Source organism: Eumetopias jubatus, unplaced genomic scaffold (assembly GCF_037043125.1).
Source record: "Eumetopias jubatus isolate StellerSeaLion01/CBP00866 unplaced genomic scaffold, mEumJub1_p1.0 scaffold_1, whole genome shotgun sequence".
In the NCBI taxonomy this organism is placed as follows: domain Eukaryota; kingdom Metazoa; phylum Chordata; class Mammalia; order Carnivora; family Otariidae; genus Eumetopias; species Eumetopias jubatus.
The window spans coordinates 90979203-91002767 of NW_028274807.1; the positions used below are offsets into that span (position 1 = coordinate 90979203).

The window sequence follows — 23565 nt, forward strand, 5'->3', positions numbered from 1 at the left end:
GAACAATCAGACAACTTGTGAGCTATAAATTAGTCTTGGAAACATGACCATTGGTTACTTAATACTCTCTATGTTCTGTTATAATTAATTAAATTAATTAACCAACTGATTGAAATAGCTTCTGTTTGTTCTTACTGCATTTGGGAGCTGTGTTGCATTCATATTTTTTTAAAGTATGACACAGCACCTCTAGGTGGTTTAAATTATTCCCTATGAAAGTAAGACATACCAATGTTACACCACAGCTGATTTATTTAAATTGGTATTCCAAGTCTTCTTAAATATAAAGAAGAAAATGTATCCTTAATTCATTGTAAGTCTTGGGAGCAGGCATCTGCAAAAGTTTAGCTTATTGTAAACAGGGAAAAACAACAACAGTAGCATGACAAGAAAACATTAAAGATGGTATTTAAACTAATGCAACAAAAGAAACAAGCTCATGCTACCTTAAATCCATGCATGAACTGAAATCTTCAACTCATCCTCCTCACTAGAATTCTTGGGGAGTCAGCGAAATAGGCAGAAGAAAATGCAGACAGACGTTAACCCTTTTATCCATTGCAATTCACTTTGTTCCTATGAAGAATGTGAAAACGTGAAATCTGAAAATGACTCTGGAGGTCATGGAGCCTAAACCCTCATTTCACACAAGTGAAAACTGAGGCCCAAAGAGGTGTGGCTTGCTCAAGGTCACATAGAAATGCAAGGACAGAACCAGAACAGGATACCATGCATCTCCAGTGTCCTTCCACAGCTGATATGCAGGCAGAAAGCTAGAGGGCTGGTTCTCCCATACAGAAAGAATGAAAAAAGAAAAGAAAAGAAAAGAAAAGAAAGAAAAGAAAAGAAAAGAAAAGAAAAGAAAAGAAAAAAGAAAAGAAAAGAAAAGAAAAGAAAAGAAAAGAAAAGGAAAGGAAAGAAAAGAAAAGAAAAGAAAAGAAAAGAAAAGAAAAGAAAAGAAAGAAAAGAAAAGAAAAGAAAAGAAAAGAAAGAAAAGAAAGGAAAGGAAAGGAAAGGAAAGGAAAGGAAAGGAAAGGAAAGGAAAGGAAAAGAAAAGAAAAGAGAAAAGAAAAGAAAAAAGAAAGAAAGGGAGGGAGGGAGGAAGGAAGAAAGAAAAAAGAAAGCTAATAATGTTCCTTATTGCCAAATCTTTGATGCCTTTTAAATAGATACCAATGGGACTTCAAGAAAATTTAAATATTTATAAGATTTTTTAAATTACTGATCAACTTCTTGTCAGACGACCCAATTGTAAAAGCCTATCAACTATTTTTTTCCAAGCACCAGTCTCTTACAACATCAATCTAACCAAAGACAACTGCCAAATTAATCTTCCTAAAGCAGTTTTAATCATGTCATTCTCTTATGCACAAACATCTGGTTGCTCCCCTTTGCTTACCAAATTAAATGTAAAATCCTAACACTGGTGTTCAAAGTCCTTCACAAAAGTCCCAATCAATCTTTCCTTCCCGATACTCATGACTTCTTTCCCAACCCAACTCCAGCCATGTGACAGTCACACCTTTGTTCTTTCCCACCTCTATGCCTCCCTGTGCCCATGCTGTTCTCTCTTCTTGACACACATTCTCTCCTTCCATATCTATCCGCCACAAGTCTGCAGTATGTCAGGTCACCTTAAATCTTATCATTTTCCGATTGTCCACTCTCTAAAACTCATGGAAAACACATTTATGATGAGATATCATCCCTCCCTCCTTTTAACCCTCGAGACTCTGCTTTTTTGTCTTTTGTGAAAATCATCACACTCCTTTCCATTTACATTATGTATGTAACCTGTCCTAACTTCCTTTCCCAAACTTTCCTAAGCTCCTTGAGGACACAGTCAGTAGGCATCCCTGCTGCCAACATCAACTCAGTATTGTTGACATCCATGCTGAAGCATTTTAAGGACAGAAGACACAAGAAGCATTTAACTTTGGTGAAGGTTAACCTTCACTGAAGTTTTATGTGGGAGTCATGTTAGAGGCAGGCCACCAACATAGACATGGCTAACAAGGTGAACTGTGAGTAATAAATGTCATAGGTTGCTATGGAATAGTGATGAGACAAGATGCTGGCATTTTTGGTTTCAGGAATAGTCAGAGTCTGGTTCTTCCTTTAGCTTAGCTTCCCTGGGACTCAACCCTCCCTTGGGTGTAGAAAGCAGTTAGAAGCTCTTTTAACTCTTTCAGCGTAGTTAGTGCACTGAAGAAGTCATTTGTTCAATGACCTGGAAGGCAGCGTGCAGCTCCCCTAAGGCTTGCATCTGTTATTGGGCAGGAAATATGGCTACTTGCTGTGTTTACTAATTGGGTCAGTCAGTGAATCTATTCTTTTTTATTTTTCTGAAATTCCCTAAATCAGTCATTTTCCTATTTGAATCATAATATGAAAAGTGATCATCATGATTGCTCCAACTTCTGTTTCCCTAAAATTTCAAAATGAGTTTGATATTTTTACCTCTCTTTTTCCTGGGACTATTTCTCTTCTTCCAGCAGGTCAGCCTCAAAAAGCAATTTGCGTGTTCTATCATGCTCTGATCTTGCCAGATGTTCTTACCATTGCTTTAGATAATTTTCTACTTGATGTCCCACATTCTGCATTCTCGGTCTTTCTCTGAGGTTTATGTGGTTTTAATGATCTAGGTGTATGAGTCTCAGGTAATAGCCTCACCAGTCCCATCTGTACTTCTCACAGCAAGGTATGTGGCTTCGCTGCTTTCAAGTTCTTTGGATCCATTCCACTCCATGCAAATAAACATAGCACTTGATGGGAACAGTTAAATAGCTGGAAAACAGACTGAGTCTGTGCAATTGGCCTTATATACATTCTTCAATCCTGGCTTGTCAATGAGAATTATACTCACACAGTCTATGGCAGTGGGTGGCCTTTTTCTGAGAATAGTATTATGTACCCTATTCATTTTTCTTTTGGAAATCTAGAGCTATGCACAGCTCAAAAATGACAGTAATAGAGAAATTTTAGTGCAGAGAATGCATCATCTTTTTTCTCCTCTTTGGTATGAACTGAATGTAGGATTTTTTTCAGAGCATTTGTATTTGTGTTATGTGTGTATTGATGAAATTAATATTTTGTTTGAACACACGACAAAGGCATAGATAGCTTTTTTTTTAAACCTTCAAATTGATAAGAAGAAATAAAAGGATGGTAAATTCATTCACATGATCAATTTCTGCTGAAATTTTCACAAGCTCATCTATTCCTTGAGTAGATCTGGAAATATGATGGATTAACAGCATCACCTTCCTCTGAACCATATAGTCTCCAATCTGCCCTTAACTTTGTCAGTGCCTCCTGGCTCACTGTCCACCCCTCTGTTTTTGCAATCAGTTTCCAATTCTGCTAATTCTGCTTTGAAATGTCTCTCACATCCATCATCTTTTTGTTCCCACTGTCAACCACTCTTCATATGAACTATAGGGCCATTACCTCCTATCTAGTTTTCTTTCCTAAAATCTAATTAGTTTTCCATCCTTCCTATTCCTTGCCCACCATCCTCTGAAACCACATTTCTCATTATCAGAATCCCTTACATGCATGTGCATGCACACACACACACACACAATTATTAATGCATACTGGTTGATAGTAAAACCACACATCTTGGCCTTCTAATATTTCACTAAACTGATATCTTATTACAAGTCAATATTTTCTGTGATCCAAGTAATGAGACACTTACTGTACCCAGACTTTGCTAACTGCTCTGCCTTCCTTTGGCTGGACAAAAGCCTTTATGACTCTACCTGCTGAGAACCCACCAGTCCTTCAAAGCTGATCCAAAATATTACCTCGTTTAAGGAACTTTCTGATTCACACTCAACAAGTTCCAGCATTTTTATTAAGATGTATAACATTTCATCCCCCTAACGACCTCTCTAGTCTTATAGTATACACATTTGATAATTTATAATTTGCCTTCATACTAGATGTTAAGTACTTAAGTTCAGTGGGTCTATGTCCGTGTCTGTGTGTGTTATTGATGCTTACAGATTGGATTTATATTCCAATATGTGCCATGAAGCATGCCACACAGTAAATGCTCTAAAAATACATGTTGAATTCAATCAACATGTATTTTCTGAGTTACTAGTGTTCTGAAAAATTATGTTCATTTGTCTAGTCATTAATACAAATCTACATAAATTACGCACCTGTCTGTTCTCAGTAATTTACATTTCGCTAGATGATTTTGCTTTCTTTCCAGTTGACAGTTTGTGATTTGCTGTCCATGCATGTCTTCCTTCTCATTTTCAAGCTTGCCCCAATCAAAGGTAGGTTGCAGAATTATGACTCTTTCCTCTGTCTCGTTGCCACACATCCTTGTCACTTGTCTCTCTCTTGTTCTGACATACTAATCTTTCCCTCAAGTTCTATTTTTAAAAGATAATGCAGTAAAATAAATACATATATGTGGCATTATTTTCAAGAGTTTACCTTAACCTGTCATATGAGAGATTAAAAATCTGTTCATTATTCCAACCTGTCCTTCCAATTGTTTTCTGGAACTTTCCCCCCTCCCTTTCTCTTTCTCTTTTGCCATGGACACTTTCCCTTTCTCAGACTCCATTCTTTATTCTAATTTACTCTCTATGCTTTCCTCCCTTCTTGAGTCCTGGTGAAGAAGCTATGTTGGAGAAGACTGGTTAGGGGAAATAAGGAAAGTAAGTCAAGAAGGAAAGCACTGGGCCGTGAGACCTCCTAGAGCCATCCTAGGCTTCATCCTTTCCTCAGCCCTCCCAACAACCAGCCAATCCAGCCAATACCCCAATCTTATTAAGCTGCAAAAAAGCATCTCTTATCCTTCATTTCCTCCTTTCTACTTCCCAGCCATTGCCCTTAGTAAGGCCCTCGGGGTCACTGACACACCATTGCAATTATCTACTTGTCTCTACTTTGATTTTTTATCCTTGGATTCTACCATTTATACTGTTGTTGGAGAGAATATTCTATAGTGCTCATTTGATCTTGTCAAGTCTTTGCTTAAAAACTTTAATGACTTGCCGTCAGGTTTTATATAAAACCTCCAAGCTCCTCAGACACAAGATCTGGGAGCTTCCCAGAGCTCCAGGCTTACTTCTCTGCTCTCTACCTAGCCAAGCCCCTCCCACCTCATCGCAGTGCATTCTCTTCATCAGTGGATAGCCACTTCCCCATGCTTCACAGTCCATTTCAAGCAAGATTATTGTGACAAAACCTTCCTTACCAGCTCCCTACAAGATAAAACTGACAATTCCCTCCTTTGGGCAGCCTCATACCATGCATTACCTTTGCCTCCTTCCCTCATAGTACCTCTATCATTTGTTGCACTTAGTGATTAAGGGCACAGTCAATCAAGTTAAGCTACTTGGTTTTAAATCCTGGCTATGCCACTTTCTAGCTATGGAACGTGTATGATTTATATAACCTACCTGGATCTCACATTTCTCATCAGCAAAGTGAGGATATTAATAGTAATGATTCATAGGGCTTTTGTGGGAATTAAGTAAGCTATTATATAAAACCCTTAAAACAATGCTGGTCCTTAATAGGTATTGTATAATAGGTAGCTATTATAATAATTATTTTTATTTTCCTTCACTTGCCCCTTATGGGCAAACACACCACATCTAGGTTGTTTTTGTCCTAGTGTCTAGCATAGTCTGTAGGACATATTAGACACTTAATAACCATTTTGTGAGAGAATTAACAAATGCATAAAAATAGGAATAAGAGAAAAACAGACCTTTTGTCTCCCCAAGTTACAAGATGTCTCTTTTTCATTGTTCCCCTTAAATGTGAAGGGGACTGCAAGGGTACAAACACAAATGTTCATAGTGCTTTAGTTGAAAGTTTTAATCAAACTTTCCAACATGCACAGAGGGTTTCTGTTTTACTATCTCTCAGAATTATATGAACATCAAGGGATATGCAGCATGGGGGAAATGCCAGCGAAAAGGAAGCAGAACTGGCTGTGTAATTTGTGGGGCCCAGTGCCAGATGAAAATGTAGGATCCCTTGTTCAAAAATAATGAAATTCAAGATGGCGACAGTGAAACATTTTAACTAAGTATGAAGCCATTCTCAGCACAGGGATCAGTATGACTGCACAGATTGCCCTCCCAAGAAGCCAGCCCTGCCAGGAATCTAACACTCTCTTCTCCATCAGATGTGCAATGTGTTTTGAGACACAGATCTAGTCTATGTTACTGCTGGATTCATCTCTTGTAACTGGATTTGTCTTTTGAGAGATTATACGTCTGTAATGCTCTTACTATCCCTCTCCACCCTGAACTGTCCAGAATCCAGCCTCTACTCTCCACTAGAAAAGTCAATGGCCTCTCCATTTATCTCAGTAATCTAAGCTGCCCATTATCTGTCATGCTCAAAATGCTCTTTCATTTATCAACTATTGATTGGGCACCAACCATGTTTCACAAGCTCTGCCTATAGTCTTATACATACAATAATCTCATTTTCTTGTTGGCCCCATTTTATAATGTGACTTCTGGCTTTTCCTCGGAAAGCCAGTAGTTGCTGATATCTAATAAAAGAAGAACAGAACAAAATGACCCTCTGGAAACATGCACATGTTGATGGCGATTTGAACCAACTAAAGCTAAATCATAAGCACAGATGACTGGAAGAACTATTTCATGCTATATAGAAAAACCCTTAAACAAATCTACTTAGACCTCTTTTTAGATCATCTAGTACTCAGGTTCTGCCTGTTTAGTAACCCCAGATGATATGCCTTAGCAGAAACAGTGGTAAGAAGTCCCATAACAAAGGTAGATGGTAGAACAAGGACAAAAGAAAGTAAAATAATTATAAGAGAAGATGTATTTGTCACAGGAGGAAAATTGGGGTTAGGTAAAAGGAAAAGGAAATTAAATTAGAAGGTGGGAAGGGAAAATGAAGCTTCTGGCCTGGAAAAGGAAAATCATTCTCTGTGCTTCTATTACACAAATGCGTTGTTGGCGTCCTGTATTAAAATATAAATTCAGTGCAGAGGCAATAAGGCTGGCAGTAACGTGCACAGGCAGAGAGCCAAGAGCCTCGGCTCTTGCCAGCCACTCGGCCCTCAGGGCCCTTGCAACAGAGTCCAGGTTATATCTGTCAGACACTGAGCCTCTGAACATCGTTATTTCTTAGTTAAGGACTCTGATGTTGGCTTTGAAATTTTCTTCATTTTGGGATCCATAAACAAATAGTGGTTGCAGAGCAGAGAGGAATAGAATATATTCTTACTTGCTGTGTCTGGTGAGAAATGATAGCAGGTGTAGTATTACTCAAATAAATGCAGATGGTGGGAGATGAAAGCTCTCTCCAACAAATTACATTGTTTCTTAAGGCTGTTTATGTTTTCAGTGAATATTTATTGAATCCCTAGTGAGTACTGGGGACATAGCAGTGAAAAAGAGAAAGGTTCTTCTGGGGCAGACAGAGAGTAAATATATAAGCACATAAATGAATAAGATAATTTCATCGGGAGGTAAAAATGTCATAGAAGGAATAATCCTGGGTATGTAAAAAAAAAAAACATAGAAGGAATAAAATCTGGGTGAAGAGAGGTTACTTTAACAGAGTGCTCAGCAAAGGCTGACAAGGTGGCATTTTGCCACAACTTGAATTATAAGACTTAGACAGAAAAAGAGGTAGACACTCTATATTCAAGTTAGAAGGAACAGCAAGTTTAAAGGTCCTGAGGTAAGATAGAGATTGGTATCCAAAAGGAGATCAGCAAGGGAGAAATAGATGAAAGGAGACTGCAGACATGGCAAAGAGTCATCATGGAGGATCCTGTAGGCCACAGTCAGGAGTCCTACATTTATTCTAAAAACAATAAGAATTCTTCTAGTGATTAAGAAAGGAGCACTATGATTTGATTTCAGACTTCAGAGAAAAAAAAATCCCACTGGCTTCTGTAATTCAGGAGCAGGAATGGAAATAGGAACACCTGGTATGAGGTTATTATATTAGTTCAGACAAGAAATAATGGAGGCTCCAGGTGAAGTTGAGGGAAGCGGAGAAGGGAAGAGGTGCACTGAGGTGGAAGAATAATGTCTGCAACATCCTGAGTACCAGGGGTAAGCAGTGTCTGCACACCCCTAAGAGGTCACCTTATGAAGAGAGTGGGTTGGCTCCTAGAGCTTCACATCAATAAAGCCCAATCAGCTCCAAAATCAGTATGTGAGGTGTTTACCTCAAGTATTCAGAAGCCACCTCTTCAGCAGCTTCAGTTATTCAGAATGTAAAATTTTTAAAAAATGATTTTTGAACAAAACCTATATATTTAAGTTGTTATGTACATCTCATGCAGACACTCATTTTAAGCCTCTTCATTTTTCTTTCACAAACAAGTTTTTTGTTTGTGTGTTTTTTAAATGTGGTTGCTCAGTCTTCCAACCCATGACAGTTTTCAACCACCTCAGAAGTGGGCAGTAGTGTTTCCAAAGCCCAGCAAGTGAGAGCAGTAACAGGAGACAACTGATACCCCAGCAAAAAAGGAGACACATAGATACACGCACATACATACCACCTCCCCAACACACACACATTTTATTTTATTATTTTTGGTAAAGATTTTATTTGTTTATTTGACAGAGTGAATGAGAGAGAGAGAAAGAGCACAAGCAAGGGGAGCGGCAGATAGAGTGAGAGGGAGAAGCAGGCTCACCGCTGAACAGAGACTCTGGGATCATGACCTAAGCAGAAGACAGATGCTTAACAGACTGAGCCACTCAGGTGCCCCCAAACACACATTTTAAATAAGCACAGGAATCTTTTAGCCTGGAGTAACTCAGTAAAATGGTCCCACAGGCCACACATCGAAGGACTACCATATTTGTTCACATCAGGGACAACTTTCTACCACAAAACACCTCTAAACCATAGACACCTCTCCTATGTACCCCCATCATACCCCCTGTTCCCCCCCCCAAGGGAGCTTACTACCTTGCTCTTTTCTGTTTCTGAATCTGTTACCCACAAGAGTTGGTGAGCCCTTTGAGGGCAGCTCTGTAATGCCCTTTTTATCTCTGTGTGTCTAGGGCCTACCACAGGGCTCTGCATGGAGGAGACACTCAACAGAAGTGTGGAAAGAAACCAGAGCAGCAGCTGTTCATTTACCTCCAGAAGAGACAGCCTGTAGCCCAGTAACTCAGCAGCTGCAATATCAGTAGCCAAAGTATTCTCAAGCTTTCCAGAGATTTGTATAGGTACAGCACAGGCTTTTTTTTTTTTTTAACAGATGGATAGGAAGTTTTAAAGCATTGCTTCTTGGCAGAGCAACTAAGGTGGGCTCAGGCACAGGGCTGATATAATTATAGTTTTGGTTATGCCTGATGTGTTTTATTCTGATGTGCATATTTTGTGCTCCATACACATTTAAAGATTTAATTAAATGTTTTATGATAGGGAACACAGTGCCAAATACCTTTTTCTTCCCCCCCACAGAAAGAGCCATTTCCTCATTTTGTTTTGAGATTTTAATACAAATCAGGCTTACATTTACTTGGTAATACAGACAGAGCCACCAACAAAAATGTCATTTCTTGTTACTGGCGGGCCATCATTGCAAAGTAAGCTCCCTGAGGGCAAAGAATAAATATGTCCTGCCCAACTGAGCCTCCAGTACTTCTCGACATGGATGTTTTGCCTACAGTAGGCTCAAGTAGGAACAGGGAAGAGCCATGTAGGAAATTTTTTTTAATCTTTTCTTTATTTTATTTTATTATGTCAGTTACCATACATCACATCATTAGTTTTTTATTTATTTATTTATTTAAATTTTATTATGTTATGTTAATCATAATATGATTATGATTATGAGACTATGGTCTCTCATGGTTCATCTCCCCCTCTGACTTCCCCCCTTCATTTCTCCCTTCCTACTATCTTCTTCTTTTTTTTTCAACATATAATGTATTATTTGTTTCAGAGGTACAGGTCTATGATTCAGCAGTCTTACACAATTCACAGCGCTCACCATAGCACATACCCTCCCCAATGCCAATGCCATATAGGAAATTTGAGGCAGTGCCTTCTGGACATAGAACACAAACCAGAGCAAAGCAACATCAACACTAGCAAGGGAGGGAGAAAGAGAGTTGGAAAGGAGGAAGGGGGAAAGAGAAAGAGAGAAAAGCATCACTCCGATAGTCAAAGATTCCACTTAATGACAGTCTGAGGCCCCAGTATGTAGTTGTTTGTTTTTCCCCCTTAAAATGCCTTTGCTAAACGGCTCAAGTGGCCAAAGAAAGGTCTTCACAATACAAAAACAGAGAAAAAAAAAAAACAAGTCTTATCCCTGACCTTTCAGAGTGAACTGGAATACAAAATAGTTTAAATGATCATTACAGAAAAAAAAAATTTCTATTCAGAATCCAGACTTATAGATATTCCAGTTTTCACTGAAGTAAATTCCCTAAATAAATGACTGTCAAACTCATTTTTTAAAACAAAAAAATTCCCTCCCCCCGCCTTCTTTCCTTTTTTTAAAAGAAATCTTGTCACTATAGGTGGACTTTCCCTATATGTGTAAGGAATGAAAGCCGAGCTGCCCCGGTAGTGTTGGGATGTGTGAGACTGAGGGGGCCTGTGATGATGGGGACTTGGGAGCAGGTCAACAGAGGCTCTGTTGGGCTACTTGGCTGCCCAGCTCAGAGGCTGCTCAGAAACCTCAGGATCCGCCCTGCCTGTAAATTATTGTGCAAAGGGACATATCAGTTCCTCCTGATGAAAAGCTTAGAGCTATAAACTAGGGCCTGACCTGCTCACTGCCTGAAAAGATGATGAGCTGAGGAAGATGGTGAGTGGGAACTTAGCAGGAATGAAAAGTCACCACTAGCTACAGGCATTCCTCTTTCCAGAGATCCTCTTCACAGGGACATATCTATTCCTGAGAGGCCCAGGAATCCAGATCAGAAGGAGCATATATGTTCTTAATAATTCTACCCAGGCCTCCCTCTTCCTTTCCTGGGAACAACTCTATTTACAAATGCTTCTGATCTACTTAGCAAAGTTACATTTGTCCTCATGTCATACCTGCTCTGCATTCATTACTCCTCTATCCCCTCTCTTCCTCCTTCCATTTCCACTTTGAGGAAGTTGGAGAGAAGATTCTAGAAGAGGAGCCCTGAAGTTTTTTGGAGAAACAGAATAGGAACTCTTGGGAGAGAAAGAAAAAAGAGGGAAAGTGCTTTTGTATCATCCTCCTGAGACTAAGAGACAACATGCCATTTCCTTTTTTGGCCTAAATGCTCCAAAAGTCTTTGTCTCAAAGAAAAGAGATGAAAGGAAGAATGAACACTTCTTTTTTTTTAGTCCTGAAATGAGGAGCAGAAAATTAAGACTGTTGATTTTATGATTTTCCAAATCATAATTATGGTTGCAATGACCCCAATTCCTTTTATTAAGATTTCTTTTTGCCATTGTTTAAAACTAATTTTTGCAACATTTTACATGCTTTAATGAAAATTAAGGGCTATAATGAAATCGCTCTAATGCTATCATTACATAAATACCAGATGAACAGAATTACAGCAAACAAAGGAATAGGTCTTAAATTAAAAATTATTTTAAAAAGAACTTTGTTCAGTTGCCTAAATATGACAAATGAAACAGCATTGAAAATCAATGCTACTATAATGTTAAATTGATGGGATCTTAATTTTTACTAAAATCATATTTGCAGGTAAGCAACCATCTGGATAAAATGTTTAAATTTCAGGGAAAGTTAAAATATCTGAATCTTTTTGTCACAGAGTCAAACACTTGCATATTCAAAAGTATCTAAACTAAAGCATTGCACCCTATCTTGATAGAAAAATACTTAAAAAACAAATTAAGGAAACTTCTCAGGAAAGCAGAAAGAATTTATATCTGTTGGAGGACCTGACTATCAATTTGAGTTCTGATTTGAAAAGGAGTCCCCCAGCACTCCTAACTAGCAGCCACGTGACCTTAAGTTATTTAACTTCAATATGCAATAATTTTTCAATCTATAAAATGAGTATAATGTGATAACACCATTTTGAAATCTTTCTGGGGATTCAGTTTAAAAAAAATTGCAAGTGTTCTTAGTGTTCCTCAAGAATTCATGTCCAACTAGAACCTCAGAATTTGACTTTATAGGATAAATTGTGTTACCCCAAAATTCATATGTTGAAGTTCCAACCCTGAGTACCTCAGAATGTGACCTTATTTAAAAATAAAGTCTTTACGGATGTATTTAGTTAAGATGAACTCATTAGGGTGGACCCTACCCAATCTGATTGGTGTCCTTATAAAAAGGAGAAATTTGACAACTCAATAGCCAAAAAAAAACAAATAATCCAACTTAAAAATGAGCAGAGAATCTGAATAAGCATTTTTCCAAAGAGATACACATGACTAACAAGTACATGGAAAGATGTTCAACATCACTAATCATCAGGGAAATGCAAATCAAAACCACAATGAGATATCACATCACACCTGTCAGGATGGTTAGTATCAAAAAGATAAGAAATGACAAGTATTATTGGGGATGTAGAGAAAAGAGAGCCATCATGCACTTTGGTGGGAATATAAATGGCACAGCCACTATGGAAAACAGTAAGAGGGTTCCTTAAAAAATTAAAAATAGAACTACCACACAATCCAGTAATTCCTGTTTCTGAGTATTTATCTGAAGAAATGAAAATTGGAAAAAGGTTTATGCACCCTTATGTTCATTTCAGTATTATTTACAACAACCAAGATATGGAACAATCCAAGTGTCCACTGATGGATACACAAAGAAGATGTGATACACACACACACACACACACACACACACACAGGAATACTATTCAGCCATCAAGAAGAATGAAATCTTGTCATTTGTGACAAATAGATGAATCCTAAGGGCATTATGCTAAGTGAAATAAGTCCAAAAGAGAAAGACAAATACTGTATGATCTTACTTATACATGGAATTTAACAAACAAAAAACAAGCTTATAGATATTGAGAACAGATTGGTGGTTGCCAGAGGTCAAGGTAAGGGGTGGGCAAAATGGGTGAAGGAGGTCAGAAGGTATAAACTTCCAGTTATAAAATAAGTTAAGTCATGAGGATGTAAGAGCTGGTGACTACAGTTAATAATACTGTATTTCTATACATATATATATATCGAACAGAATATACATATATTCTGTATACTTGAAAGTTGCTAAGAGTAAATGTTAAAAGTTCTCATCACAAGAAAAAAAATGTGTTACTATGTATGGTGATGATGTTAATTAGACTTGGTATGGTGATCAATTCACAATACATACAAATATCAAATCATTATGTTGTGCCTTTGAAACTAATATAGGGTTACATGTCAATTATACCTCAATTTAAAAACACAGACTTTAAAAGGGGGTAATTTGAACACAGTCATGCATACAGGGAGAATGTCATGTGCAGAGACACAGAGAGAAGGCAGCCATCTGTAAGCCTGAGGAGGGAGACTTAGACCAGATTCTTCCTCACAACCCTCAGAAGGAATCAACCCTGTCCACACCTTGATCTCAGACTTCCAGCCTACAGAACTGTAGACAAAAATTTTCTGTTGTTTAAGTCATGCAGTTTGTGATACTTTGTTATTGCAACCCTAGCAAAGTAATACAATGACCTTATTAAAAATAGGGGCTTTGAAAATGTAATTAAGATAAGGTCATACTGGATTAAAATGGGGTAAATGCTGTCATTGGTGTCCTATAAGAAAGCCATGTGAAAACACAGAGACATGGGGAGGCACACAGGGAAGAAAGTCATGTGATAACAGAGGTAGAATCGGAGTAATGCATCTACAAGCCAAGGAATGCCCAGGACTTTTGGCAACAACCACAGCTTAGAGAGAGGCCAGGAGATTCTCCTTCAAAAGCTCCAGAAATCATCCACTCTGTCAACTCCTTGATTCTGGACTTCTCAACTCCAGAACTGTGAGAGAATAAATCTCTGTTAATTTTAAGCCACACAGTTTGTGTAATTTGTTACAACAGCCCTAGGAAACTAATACAGGAAATGTTACATAAAGTACTCTGTCCTCTTCTAAATGGCCATGAGAAAGTTTATGATTAGAAATTATGCTTCCACATCTAGTCCAGAATTTAAGATTATCAAATCTAGCATAAGTTTATATGATTGTTACTAGCAAATTTATATACTGGTGTGATTTTGAAATTGGTAATTTCCTAGACTATTTTAGCATGTGGGGAGGAAAAAAAAGAGCATTCATAGGAGAAATATTAAAATTCAAAAGATTATCAACAAAATCTGTAATGCTAAGTAATATAGAAGTAATTTAAAGCAACAATTACATCATAATTATTAAGCTAGTAGCATGTCCTATACGTGAAAACAATACATAAAGAAAGTGTATTATTTATTATACATTGAAGAGGAGAAATAAAAGCAGTTTTCTACAAAGGATTTATTTTGTGGCATAACTCTTTTTGCTGGTAACATAAGTCTTAAATGTTTTCAACTTCAACCCCAGTTTCTGTAAGAAAAAAAGGTATTTATTCTCTGGAGAAATTGAGTTGGACAACTGTAATGGTCTTTTAATCATCTGCTTCAGAGGACTCTCTCCGCCTGTCAGTAAACAATGGAACAATTGATGCTATTCTTTTAAAACTTTACAACCCTTTAGATCTACTTCTTTTCAGAGTTCCAACTTAAACTGTTTAGCTTTTAGAAGACTTAACCACATCTGTCCAAAGCTACTAATTCAAATATGGAGCCAAACCTCTGATGCAATCTGGTTTCCCATTCATCTACAAACCACCAAATGAATCAGATGTGGTAATCATTCCAGTATGTAGTGATTTTTTCTACTAGCAAATTGGCCACCAATTTCATTTTCTGTTTGATCTGAGATCCCACCTAAACAGGATTGCTGTTGTTGCTATTGTACTGTTTTGTTTTATTCCTTGTTCAAAAATAGTCACCTCAAAGGAAATATAATTGGTCACCAACAAATTATGTATCTTTGGACAGGATACTTAACCTCTTTGGTCTTCCATGTCTGCATTTGTAATATGGTAATAAAAATCTCATAAGATTGTTATATTAAATTAATAAGGTTAAATTCTAGAACAAATTATTTAAAGTTGTTTTTTTTTTTACATAATCTCTACACCCAACGTGGGGCTTGAAATTACAATCCTGAGATCAAAAGTCACATGCTCTACTGACTGAGCCAGCGAGGCACCCTATTCTAGAATAAATTAAGAGTTATCAGTGTTAATTCTATCTCCATTCCCCTTAATATTACACATCAAACAAAATAAAAACAATCAGATGAAAACAGAAACTCACTACCACTTCTACTCATGGATTCCTACTCATGTACTCTTCTTCACATTAAATTATCTATTTATGCTCTTCTTTTTTTAAAGGTTTTATTTATTTATTTGAGAGACAGAGTGAGAGATATCACAGAGGGAGAGGAAGAAGCAGACTTGTTGCTGAGCAAGGAGCCCGATGTGGGGCTCTATCCCAGGACCCTGAGATCATGACCTGAGCTGAAGGCAGATACTTAACTGACTGAGCCACCCAGGTGTCCCTATTTTTGCTCTTTTTAATCCAAAACCTCCAACTGTGTACTAGATCCCATCCTGCCATAAGAATGTTATTCTAGCATTCTACCATCTTCTATATTTTCCATTGTTCCCCCTTTGTACTATACAAACATATCTTTATTTCTTTCAACTTAACCTACAACAACAAAGCAACCTCTGTTTTCCTTATGTTCCTATTTTTTCCTGATCCTTCTTATAGCAAGACTCCTTAAAATAGTTATTTATGCTCAGAGACTCTAAATCTCCCAAATTCTCTCAGACCCACTCCAGTGGTCAGACCCCCACACCCCACAAAAGTTCAGAGTTGATCACTATGTCATCGCTGTTTTGATGCATTTTCTTTACTTAGTTTCTAGGACAACAATAAAAAAATCTTGGTTTACCTCCCATCTCATATGTAACCTTTTTTCAGTTTCCATTGTTTTCCTTCTCTTCTTCCAGCACTCTTAATGTTGGAATGTTTCACGGATTAGTCTTTGATGTCTTTTTCTTTTCTCTATTTTCATTCAGTTACTTTTATTCTCACTTACCCTCTCGACTTTACCTTAAGTCTTTACCTTTATCTCAAATATTTACCTTCTATATCACAATGATTCCTAAATTTATTCTTCCTATAACTCTCTCCTGAACTTCAAACTAGTTACTTGATGTCTGCACTTGAATGTCTATTAAGTTACCTCAAATTTAACATGTCCAAAAGTATGCATCATCTTTCCACTGTGCCTCCCCCAAACCAATCTACATTCCTTCTTTTTCATCTTAATTGAGGGCAAATCTATTAATGTAAGTACTAAAGATCAAAAATCTAGGAATATTCTCTGACTCATTTTCTTTCACAGCCCATAACAATTTAATGAAAAAATATGACCTTCAAATTACATTGAGACTCTACCACTTCCATTGCTATTACCCTGGACGGAGGCTGGACCAGGCTGACGTGTCTGGACTAAAATAGCCTCATACCTTCTCTCCTGGTTTCCCCATACTCTTCTGCAATCGACTCTCAATACTTGAGCCAGAATGACTTTTTCCCCCCTTTGCTGAACTTTTCATCCCAATGACTTATCCATTCTATAACTGGAAGCCTGTACTTCCCATTCCCCTTCACTCATTTTTGCCCATACCCCCACCCTTCTCCCTGCTGGAAACCATCAGTTTGTCGTCTGTATTTATGGGTCTGTTTCTGCTTTGTTTGTTTGTTTCTTTATTGTTTAGATTCCATACATAAATAAAATCATATAGTACGTGTCTTTCTCTATTTGACTTATTTTACTAATACCCTCTAGATCCATTCATGTTGCCCTAGATGGCAAGATCTCATTATTTCTTATGGCTGAGTAATATTCCATTTTTCATATATATATATATATATATATATATATATATATATATATACCTTCTTTATCCATCTTCTTTATCCATTCATCTATCTATGGACACAGGTTGCTTCCATATCTTAGCTATTGTAAATAATGCTACAATAAACATAGGGGTTATATATCTTTTTGAATTAGTGTTTTTGTTTTCTTTGGGTAAATGCCCAGTAGTAGAATTACTGGATTGTATAGCAGTTTTGTTTTAAATTTCTTTTGAGGAACCTCCATATTGTTTTCCACATTGTCTGTGCCAATTTGTATCACCACCAACAGTTCACAAGATTCCCTTTTCTCTACATCCTTGCCAATACTTGTCTTTTCTTGTCTTTTTTATATTAGCCACTCTGACAGGTATAAGGTGATACCCCATTGTGGTTTTGATTTGCATTTCCCTGATGATCAGTGATGTTGAGCATTTTTCCACATGTCTGTTGGCCATCTGTATCTCTTCTTTGGAAAAATGTCTACTCAGGTCCTCTGCCATTTTTAAATTGTATTATTTGGGTGGGTGTGTGTGTGTGTGTGTGTGTGTGTGTGTGTGTGTGTGTGTGTTGAGTTGCATAAGTTCTTTATGTATTTTGAATATTAACCCCTATCAGATATATCATTTGCAAATATCTTTTCCCATTCAGTAGGTTACCTTTTCATTTTGTTCATGGTTGCCTTTGCTGTGCTGACATGACCTCTTTAATAAAAAGTCAGATCATTCTGAATCTCATTACCTCTCTCCCTTTACCCTTTCCAGCTATACTATAATGCTAATAGTTCCTTAACTACACAACACAGACTCTCACCTTAATGCCTTTTTACTAGCTCTTTACTCTGCTCTTTCCCCAGATATCCACTTCATCTCCTTCAGGTCTGTGTTGGAATGAGGACTATGCTAAATATCTTATTTAAAATTACCTTCATCCTTCACACCAGCACTCTTGATTCGCCATACTCTGTTGATTTCTCATCTTCTTACATCTTTTAACTTTAGCTGTTGATTGTGTTTATTGTCTACAATTTGTCTCCACATACTAGATGTAAGCTCCAGGATGTCAAGGACTTTTTTTTTTTCCACTGCTGTATCTCTGGGTCCTAGAGCAGTAATCTCATCAGCACAGAGTAAAGACTCAGTAAATATTTGTTAGATGAATAAATTAGTTAAAAATATGTAAGTGAGAAGGACAAGCATTCTGGAATATAATCTCCTTTTAAACACATTAACAGTGAAAAGAGTATTGTTATACATAATTAATTAAGGAAAAATCAGTATTTACGTTCAACAAACAACCAAATAGAACCTAAATTTGTGGAAAAGGCTTTTGATTGAATTCTATATCATCTCAGATAATGACTACCAAACAGAGAATATAAAAGTAAAATACTTATGAAAATCAGGGAATAAAATACTGAAGGAGTAAAAAATTATGCAAGAGTCATCTATTAAGATTCCAGTTTCCTGTACATTAAAAATTGGGGTAAATGAGAAAAGTAGGTTAACAATTTCTCACCACTGAAGAAATGAAAATCGATTCTGTATTCCTCTCAGAAGAGCTATGCAAATAATAGTCAAAGTGCTGGAGAAATACAAAGCTACACAACTCTAGGGTATCCATGAGCCAATCAATTTGTTTGTGGATTCTCTGGGTCCCTTGTTCCTCCTTCTCATGTTTACTGCCTAATATTTGACCACTCTTCTGTTTGTTGGCAACTCTCACAAGACAGCAAACTAGAGAAACAAAATGAAACATAAGCAAATTAAAGCTATTCCTGATAGTAGCCAAGAGAAATATGTTGGGATCTTGGTCTAGACAATAAGAAAATTATGCGTAGGATTGAAGAATATTCACTAAAATGGGTACTAGCATGTTTTCTGGAAATCAGTTACTATCATGGACTTGACCCAATTCAATTAAAGTGAGCATTAAATTAATCTAAAACAGAGTCAACTGGTAGAATACAAAGAATTCATAATATATTTGAAAGGAAAAAAAAAAGAAAGGGAGATCAAGAAGGTAGAGAGATATGAGCATCTGCTATAGAAATCTCCAGAAGAGGTAATTTAACATAATGGAAATGCATCTAATATTAGCAAGAACTAGGGCCAAACCTAACCACCACTTACTAGCAATAGAAATTGGGTCAGAACACTTAACCTCAGAACCTACTTCCTTATTTATAAAATAGAGATAGTAATATCTTTTCTACATCCAAATTCCAGTTTCTGTCACATGTTATCTGCCTATTTGGCCCAGTGTTGACAGTCACCCCATTTTAAGCACTCATCTTTCAATTTTGCAAGAATAAAACCCTGAAGAAATATCTAGAGAGTAATTAACACATGGCTAAAACTATCTTGGGAAATATAAAAAGATAGATTGAAAAGTGCAACTGAGACCTGGGACCTGTTTTAAATGAGAGGAAGCCTATTGATAAAAGTGTTTTTTTTCCTTCAACTGCACAGGAAAATATTATAAAAGCTCTATTTAAAAACTATAGCCTGGGTGGTGCAGTCAGTTAAGCGTCAGACTCTTGGTTTAGGCTCAGGTTGTGATCTGAGGGTCGTGATCTCAGGGTCACGAGATCGAGCTCCACCTAGGGCTCCATTTTGGGCTCCCTGACAGGCTCCACACTGGGCGTGGAGTATGTTTGAGATTCTCTCTCTCCCTCTCCCTCTGCTCCTCCCACTCATGTTCTCTCTCTCTCTCTCTCAAATAAATAAATAAATATTTAAGAAAAAACTATAGCAAGGCATCTTTTGAGGAAGTAAAAGATTTTCTTCCTGTTATATAAAGTGGAGAAAATACTTTATTTTTTGTAAACTTACTTAAATGCAGTAAGTTCTATGGGAAGAAGGATCTTTGTTTCATTCATTACTAACTCCCTTGAAGAGTACATGATTAAGGCAATTAAGAAATAGTTTTGGATTAATACAGTATGCACAGATTATAGTGTACTTGGCACAGGGGTGGGGATCCATCTGCCTTAGAAGGTGACCTTACACAATTAAAAAAACAGATAAATAATAACAAATGAAAATATCTTTAACACCTATAAAATGCAACACACCTAATCCTATAGTTCCTGAACCATCATTTATAAATTTCTAGAATTCTGTTGGAGAATTTATAATCCATATGCAATATATATTGGTATATGTGTAGATATGAAGTGACTAATATTTTCTTGAACCAGAATATTATGATTTCTTGAAATGATCAAAAGAGACTCTCCATGATAAAGAAGGAAAAATAGTTAAAAGTTTGGGGGAAAAAAATTCTACTCCTCTGCTTAAAGTCAAGCTCTAAACTTTAGTTTTGTTTAGTTTAAAAAAGGTTATTATATAGAAAACTACATTTAAAATCTTTGTTATTTAGACTTTGGGGTAATATACAAACAGCCAATAATTGAACAAAACTTATTTAATAATGATAAGATCTATTAAATACCAACACAAAATAATTTTTTAAACTTAACGTAAAAACAAAAGCTTAACATAAAAACAATAAATTTGGACTATAAACCACATAGACTGAAGTAACTAACTATAGATTTTATCCTCAGGCTAATGAGAAATTAGTTCAAAGTTTGCCAAAGTAAATTGCACAGCCTTACACACCTCTTTGCCAACTCTCTCATACAGCCAAAGGAACCAACAATCCAAAGAACAAAAATAATAATTTTCTAATGAATCTATTCCCCCCTGAAGTTGTATGAGAGGAAAGGTCACTTTCTCACTTACTAGCTTACCTTTTCAGTATCCTTATCATTTTCTTGATTGTACATATTTTCATGTATTATGCTCTATTTATACATTCTTCAGTAGCATCTTTATTTATGACTTTGTGAATCAACATCTTTGTGATAGGAGGTAAAAGTCACTTAGCTAATTACACATGCTTGATAAGCTGCATAATAATAACCACTGCAGTATTGTACATTAGTTGAAGGCATGTAAATTACTGCAGTCATTCTCATTTGGGGAAAAACAAGAGACTTTATTTTAGTTGTTTAAAACACTTTGTGCTCTCTCTATCCACCTTCTCAAGTATACTGTGCTTTTAACCCAAATCGTGGCATCAATAATACAATAAAGGTCAAATCCCATTCTACTAGTATGGCCAAAGAAATAAAAACAAAAACAAAACAAAACAAAACTCAATTTAATGCAAATACTCTGATCGGCAGTTGAGAATTTTATTATATGAAGCTCTTCCATATAATGCAATCCTTGTAAAACAGAACAGTTTAGACACTCCTGCCCCACAAGGATGTTGTAATGAAATCTAACTTGGTCCAGCCAGCTTAGAAGTGTATAGAGAGATAGAATGTATAGCACTAGAATATTAATATGACTTCTGTATGAAGATTGGAAATTCTACAAACTTATGAGTAAGGTCAAAAGAACACTTAGATGATTTACTGCCCTAGAAAATCATACTCAACTATGAGTGATTTATTGGATGTTATATAAAAATGGAGTGTGGACAAGCTACATTCAGATGCAAGCTTGCAGCTGTCAGTGTCTACATTTACTCAATCTGGCTAGAGGATGATTTGAAGGTTGATTTAATTGTAGCTTCTGAATCATGTTCTTCCCTATGTTTTAAATTGTTTAACATAAATACAAAAATGTTAAAGTAATTTTAAGACTGTAAATATTTAGTATAAAAATCTGCAAAATCTCATTCTTTTCTGGAAGAGTAACTGAAAATATAGACTATCTTGGGGAAAAAATACCATTACTTAATAATGGTAATTGCCCAACAGTTATGGCAATTTTACCCTGATATGAGAAAGTTCATAGGCGTTCAGAAGTAGCTAAGAATAAATAAGCAAAAAACTAGGTTTGTGACTGAACTGATCACTTTTAAGAACAGAAATCTGTATCTGGAGGACAGGGTTCGGAGAAAAAGTCAACCAGCTGGCAAGGCATCATTTGGGTTCCTTGAAGGCAATGTCATAACCTAAGTATCTTTTCCACTAAACACAAACTCAGAGCAGATTCAATTCCTATCGATGCTACCAGCACCATAACACAAGGCACCACCAATGAGCTTTGTCAATATTACCTACTCAGCTCTCCTTGATCATCTTTCTATTCCTTGACACGCTTCATTAAATTCCAGATATCACCTAACCATTTACTTCCCAGCACCAGCAAATCATCCTTAGGGAGAATATCTTCTTCCTCTGCAAGCTCTTTCCCCCATTTTTTATTTCCACTTTTATACATACCTCCTTTTCTACATATTTTCTTGCCGGGTTTTCTGGCACATTCCTTGGATATTCTTTTTACTGAAAAATGAATAGAAGACTAGAAAATAACATGGCGCTCCATCACAGACCGCCGGAACATGCAACACCACTATCTAACTTAATATGCTCCTGCATTTACTGAGTGCGAAAGATCCCCAATTCGTTGAGCCTGCACATGCAATGGAGACATGTTGATGCATCTTCTCAGAAGTCATTCGGTAGGAAATGGAAATTAGGAACCCATTTCTACCTAAATATACGTGCTGTGGAGGAAAGAAAATGAGTAGGCACAGGAAAAAAAATAAGAACAGATACACTAACACACATAAACAAAAAGAGCGGCATGCAAGCATGTAAAATATGTCTACATGCCAACAGGAAAAGCCATGCATGCTACCAGTACACATGAATTAATATTGTTAGAACTTAGAATAGAAAAGAAAATATAAATTTATCTCCCTGCTTTTCCTGCAGTGAACTCACCATCCTCAGTTGGAACATATATGTTTAAATATAGGCAATCTTCACTCTGGTCTTGTACATATGATGAAACCACATCCAAGTTATTAGTAAACCATACAGGAAGCATGACTTCCGGCAATCTGCCATCAATGATATTCTGGGGACACACAGGAGCAAACTGAGTCGCATTCCTGATATCTGACCAGGGAGATGGTGGTTCTGGAGGCTGAAAACGATGTTCCCCTGTGGGTGGGGCTGCATACGGAACGCCAAGAAATTGAATAACAGGCCCCAAAATTTCATTATTGAGTTCTTTCTTAATCCCCCTTATCTTGCCGAAGTTGGTAGTCACCAGTGGGTCTGCATCATCCAATTTTTGTGAAAGCACATGGGCAGCCTGAAGTAAACATCCCAACACGCAGAGAGTCAATGAGGCACCCAATCCCCTGTGTACCAAGCATGCCATTATTGCTCTCCAAACATAATTTGGCCACATGCATCTGGGCAGTGCCATGGTCCCACATTAGTTGTGTAGCTGTCTGGTTACAGTGAAGCAAAGGTATTTGTATCCACTTGAGAAAGACCATGTAATGGTAGAATACACCTCCACCTCCAACTTCTTCAAGGCGAGCTTGTCAAGAAAAGCTCAGAAAGCTCTTTATGCAGCCAGTATCTCCCAACGATTTCACATGGATTGAAGTAGCATCTTCAATCATCACTATTTATCAAACCATATCCTATTGACCATTCTGTTTTCCATAGTAGCAACATGACAAGAGTGGCCATTGACTGTAGATTTCTCTCTTATAAATCAAATCCAGTTAGCAGCAGTTCTGCATCCTAAAGAAAATGAAAATAAATCATTAGAACGAAGAAGCTAAA

At 36.9% G+C, this 23565-nt stretch overlaps 1 protein-coding gene across 1 annotated transcript in view; it reads right to left on the minus strand.

The window, feature by feature from the left end:
* The window catches only part of NLGN1 (neuroligin 1), a 664876-nt gene that overhangs the window by 624212 nt on the left and 17099 nt on the right, over positions 1 to 23565 (minus strand). Inside the window, exons 2-3 of the mRNA XM_088019207.1 lie at positions 22705 to 23523; positions 22201 to 22260 (exon numbers count right to left, since the gene is read on the minus strand). Coding sequence (XP_087875333.1) covers positions 22201 to 22260; positions 22705 to 23197 — 553 coding nt within the window. The 5' untranslated portion in view covers positions 23198 to 23523. The remainder of the gene's footprint in view (positions 1 to 22200; positions 22261 to 22704; positions 23524 to 23565) is intronic.